Raw genomic sequence first — 5,000 nt, 5'->3', positions numbered from 1 at the left:
ATGGAACATTCTGAAGCACTGTTCTAAGCAGTGGAGACCCAGTAGAACGTGGGCCGTTCTGGTGTGGGGTTTCCCTGTACGTCTCCCAGGGGCCATGGAGGTTCAACTGCTGGCTTTGTTCCAGCATCAACACTAGCAGCATACCGATTGTACTTACAATGTGCTAATGCATCAGCCCACCATTCTAGGCAGTATGCTAGTGTGGACATTGAAACATACTCTAGCCCCAGGATATAACAGAAACAAAGAGCTGAAAGTAAATCTTGTCAAAGACTGTAATAAATCAGTCCTTGACTCTAACTGTTGGAATCAGGGGGAAACCTCCCACTCAGTTTGGGATCAACTCCCAGAGCTCATAAACCACAGCACCACTCATTACCCCTTCTCCCCCCAGCTCTTTAGAACCCCCCACCCCTCTCTTCACACCACGTTCTCTCAATCCCACCCCCCCCACCCCGCCTTACACCCACCCCCCTACCTCCCCCACACGTTTCTCTCTCTCCCGCCAGCTCTGTAGAACCCCCCCCCCCCACCACCACCACCGCCACCACCCTCCCACCCCCACCCTCCCACCCCCACCCACCCACCTTCCTCCCTGTGTCTTACCCTCTCCGTGTCCGTACTTGGACGAAGGGGACCAGGACACGGCCTCCAGGTACCCCAGCTCCCTACACACCACGTTGCCAGCGTAGATGGAGAAGTCGTCATCACACACCGTCCCCCACTCCCCGTTATAGTACACCTCCACTCTGCCCTCGTAGTGCTTCCTCCGCTCCCCCGCCAGGCGCAGCTGGATGACGGGCGCGGCGGCGTTGGACTGGGCGTGGCACAGCGACCACACGCACAGCAGGGCGGCGAGGCGGCAGAGGAGAGAGCACGGCCACGTCATGGCACCGTGTGGACAGGAAACACGCTTGGACAGGAGACACGCTTGGACAGCAGGTCACCTGAAGGGAAATACACACCAGATTAAAGCTTTCAACATCTTCTAAACGATCAAAGGGGAATTCTTTTTCAGTTATCTGTTATGTCAAACGTAAACAGTAAACAGGCTGACTTCCTGTCACGTGATACAGTCTGTGGTGATTGGTTGGTTGGTTAGGTATGGTGCTCAGCAGACAGTGCTGTATATGTTAAATGTCATCGGCCAGCCATAACAGATTCTGAGTTTTAATACACTTTTATGATACTTCTATCAGTCATCAAGCCTCCATTAGAGACTGGCTGTTTGTCAGACGCAATAACACCGTAGACTTCTCTTCTCCAACCAATATAATCAACCACAATGCCTGGGTAGAGTGAGCCACGTGAGGACAGAGATGGTGGGAAGAAAAACGAGTGCAGGGAGAGAGAGAGTGTGTGTGTGTGTGTGTGTGTGTGTGGGTGTGTGTGTGTGTGTGTGTGTGTGTGTGTGTGTGTATGTGTGTGTTGCCAGTATGAGGGAGAGAGAGAGAGAGAAAATGAAAGAGAGAGAGAGAGAAAGTGAGAGAGAGAGAGTGAGAGAGAGAGAGAGAGAAAGTGAGAGACAGAAAGAGAGTGAGAGAGAAAGTGAGAGAGAGAGAGAGAGAGAAAGTGAGAGACAGAAAGAGAGAGTGAGAGAGAGAAAGTGAGCGAGAGAGAAAGTGAAAGAGAGAGAGAGAGAGAGATAGATAGAGAGAGAAAGTGAGTGAAAGAGAGAGAGAGAGAGAGAGAGAGAGAGAGATGGATAGATAGGACAGACAAATGTTAACCTGGCGCTGTGTCCATTGTGCTTTTCACCAATTAAAAAATGTTTTAAAAAAAAAATGTGTGCATGTCTGACTGTCTTATACTGCCTCAGTGTCATGGCAACATCACTGTGTTGCAACACCATCCACAGAGATGTTGTTTATGCTTGTGTCGGGTCAGTGATGGGTTCACCTGTAGCCTAAGGGAAGGCCTGTACACAGAGGCTGGACAGAGAGAGATTGTGTATGTATGTAGGGTCAGTGGTGGGTTCACTGAGAGAGGTGTGTGTGTGTGTGTGTGTGAGTGTGTGTGTGTGTGTGTGTGTGTGTGTGTGTGTGTGTGTGTGTGTGTGTGTGTGTGTGTGTGTGTGTGTGTGTGTGTGTGTGAGACCTAATGCCTTACACATGTGGGATCATGCTGGAGAGTTCCTATCTCCTCATCTTAGGTTCATGTCAAGTTCCACCCCCACACCCACCCACTGCCTCTCCCTCCTCCCCTCCCCTCCCCTCCCCTCCCTTCATTGGCCCTGAGGCTGTGGAATCCAATGAAGGGAATGTTTAACTTTCCCTCCTGTCTGTCCACTCAGGCCATCAAAGTGTCAACGCAGGGAGGGATCCTGGGGGGGGGGGGGGGGGGGGGGGGCGCTGCACAGTGTAAGGGTAAATTGGGGTTGGGGGGGTGACTTTCCTTGTTGACGTCATGGTAACTGCAAACACAGTGCTGAGGCAGCAAACTTGGGGCAGGAAAAAGAAAAGGCTGAAGATAGCTAAGATTTCACTCAAGCAAGAAACTAGAGAGAGTGAAACACAACATGAAATCATCACCTCACTACACACCAACAAAGATCCATGTTCACATATCTGCTCTCCCTTTAAATCCTAACCACTTCTCACACCCAGAAAACATAAAAAGAGAATTCTCAGCAGGACTTTCTCCACCTCACACTGTGATTTGAACTCCAGCTTCCCCAAATGTAAAATAACAATAATAATAATAATAATATTAATAATAATAATTCCTTCTCCATGGCTTATGGAGGTGAGCCTCTAGCAAAGCTGACACCTGATATCGACATCTGATCCTGGCAACAGTCAAGGGCAGCCAGAGATGTTCAAGTGGAATAGCAGGGCCAAGACAAGACAGCACCACATCCAGGATTTACAGCCTCTTGTCCTTAGAGCTATCCTCAAGGCCACAGGCGAGAAGATTCCTGTCTTTACATATCTTCAGCTGCTTAACTCAACAAACACCACGTATGCCTCCAAAACCACATCCAACGTTATGCTACGCCCCAGATCAGCGCTACTCATCGGGTTATCATGATCTTTGAAGATATTCATGTTCGGACAAGGCCGCTGAGCGTACTTTTCATTAGCTGTCGCCTGTCACCCATCACTCAAACGCTGTACACTACACTCATAAATATAGTTGATATTCTGCCACACAGTAAACAGGTTATAAATGGTCCGCAAGGCCACGATAGTTACATGAAACTGTTGGTTTGATTGCTCACATTCTAAACAAAGCCAAATTGAGGTTTGTGCCAGACTTTAGAGCATAAGAGGTTTAATTTCTGAAACTACAGTACCAGTCAAAAGTTTGGACACACCTTCTCATTCAATGGTTTTCTTTATTTTTTATTATTTTCTACATTGTAGATTAATATTGAAGACATCAAAACTATGAAGGAACACATATGGAATTATGTAGTAAACAAAAAAGTGATAAACAAACCAGAATATGTTTCATATTTTAGATTCTTCAAAGTAGCCACCTTTTGCTTTGATGACAGCTTTGCACACTCTTGACAAGGTGTGTCCAAACTTTTGACTGGTACTGTATCTGTGCAATAAACAGCATTCAGAGCCTATGATCCAAGATGAAAGGACAACATATATGATGTTTCCTCAATGAAATATTTCCCATTGATCATTATAATTGTAATAATACATTAATGAATGGGTCAAGAATATGGAAATATAGAACATATAACATAATATAGAAATCCACTATAGTCACAAATGTATATCAGAAACCTAATCAAATCAAACCTTATAAAAATGTATATATGAAGCGTCAATATACGATATATGTGTTTAAAGGAGATGTTACCGTTATCTAGAAGAAAAATACACTATCTCTAAAGTAGTCTTGATACAAATGAAAAGTGAAGAGGTGGACTTACTTTCAGAAACGAAGAAGTCCTGTCCCAAGCAGAACCGCGCTTCAGATGATCTGGAAGTTCAACGACTACAGCAGTGGTCTCTCGGTCCCTTTATTGAAGGTGTTTTCAAGTCTCCCACCTCCGCTGCTTTCGTGTATTACCGCTCACAGTCCGGTGGTTCCTCGGAACTTTCTCCTCCCGCGGGATTGTCCTTGGAAGCGGAGACCAATCGGTGACGTTCTCAGCATCCTTCCATCCCGCCCCCGTGTCTGTCTGACCCACAGCACCCATCTGTGTAATCAGGATTCTATAGGCTATATTTAAACGTTTTATGATGTTGTGTGTAGATTATACACACAACATACAAACAGCATATAAATATAATCCTAGTCACATATGGGGTTAATTGGACACCACTTGACCGGAGGCCTCATACATGTGGGATCATGCTGGGGAGTGAGGGTGCTGCTCTTATCTCTTCACGACAGGTTCTAGTCTGAATACAATGCCTGGGGTTACAGCACATAACCTATGTACAAGACAGGGGAGGCTGGTGGAGGCAGAAATCGGACGGGCTCATTGTAATGCATGAAATGGAATAGGGAATGGAATGAAACACACCATCCTCCAATTTCTACCTCCACCGGCCTCCCCTGGTACAGGGCTGGGGTTACAGTGAATCAAGCAGAAAGAATAATGTTCCACCACACAAGTTGTCAGGTGCCGGCCGGTGCGGTAGGCAGAGTGGTCCAATCGCGTAGTTTCTCCAGGGTGTGATATCAATATCTTTTGCACCATCTAGTGGTAGATCGAGAGTACTGCATAGTCTTATGAGTCTTCGAAGGACATCCAGTGTCTTTTTTTAAATAATTACATTTGATTACTTTTTGGGATGACATTTTGTGGATTGAAAATGTGTATGTACAGTATTTCTACATGCTCCAACTTACACATTGTATCCATTCAAAGAAAACACAGGACATCAATGACCTTAAAGATGATAACCTTTATTCAAGGAATGCCTTTTGCACAAAATATAGATCAGGAAACATTATAGAATCTGTGCATGTTTCCGTCCCCCACTTTACAAATATCAACATTAAGACAAAATAATATTATTTTCATACGG

The 5,000-nt window shown here is 45.8% G+C and overlaps 2 protein-coding genes across 4 annotated transcripts in view; both read right to left on the bottom strand.

Annotated features, from left to right (window-relative positions):
- Window positions 1-889, bottom strand: part of LOC310803415 (lysyl oxidase homolog 2A-like) — a gene marked incomplete at its 5' end in the record, with an annotated part of 29,366 nt that extends 28,477 nt beyond the window's left edge. Inside the window, one exon of the mRNA XM_083668159.1 lies at window positions 607-889. Coding sequence (XP_083524285.1) covers window positions 607-889 — 283 coding nt within the window. The remainder of the gene's footprint in view (window positions 1-606) is intronic.
- A 3,968-nt stretch (window positions 890-4,857) lies between these two features.
- The window catches only part of tacc1 (transforming, acidic coiled-coil containing protein 1), a 31,023-nt gene continuing 30,880 nt past the window's right edge, over window positions 4,858-5,000 (bottom strand). For all 3 annotated transcript variants that reach the window (XR_014554184.1, XM_083668272.1, XM_083668271.1), the window contains one exon: window positions 4,858-5,000. This exon is cut by the window's right edge. The gene's annotated coding sequence lies outside the window, so the exon portion shown is untranslated.

This window comes from Argentina silus (genome assembly GCF_951799395.1).
Source record: "Argentina silus genome assembly, chromosome: 4".
Lineage (NCBI taxonomy): Eukaryota > Metazoa > Chordata > Actinopteri > Argentiniformes > Argentinidae > Argentina > Argentina silus.
Note: the sequence above shows the minus strand (reverse complement) of the source record. Positions and strands in the feature narration are given on the sequence as shown.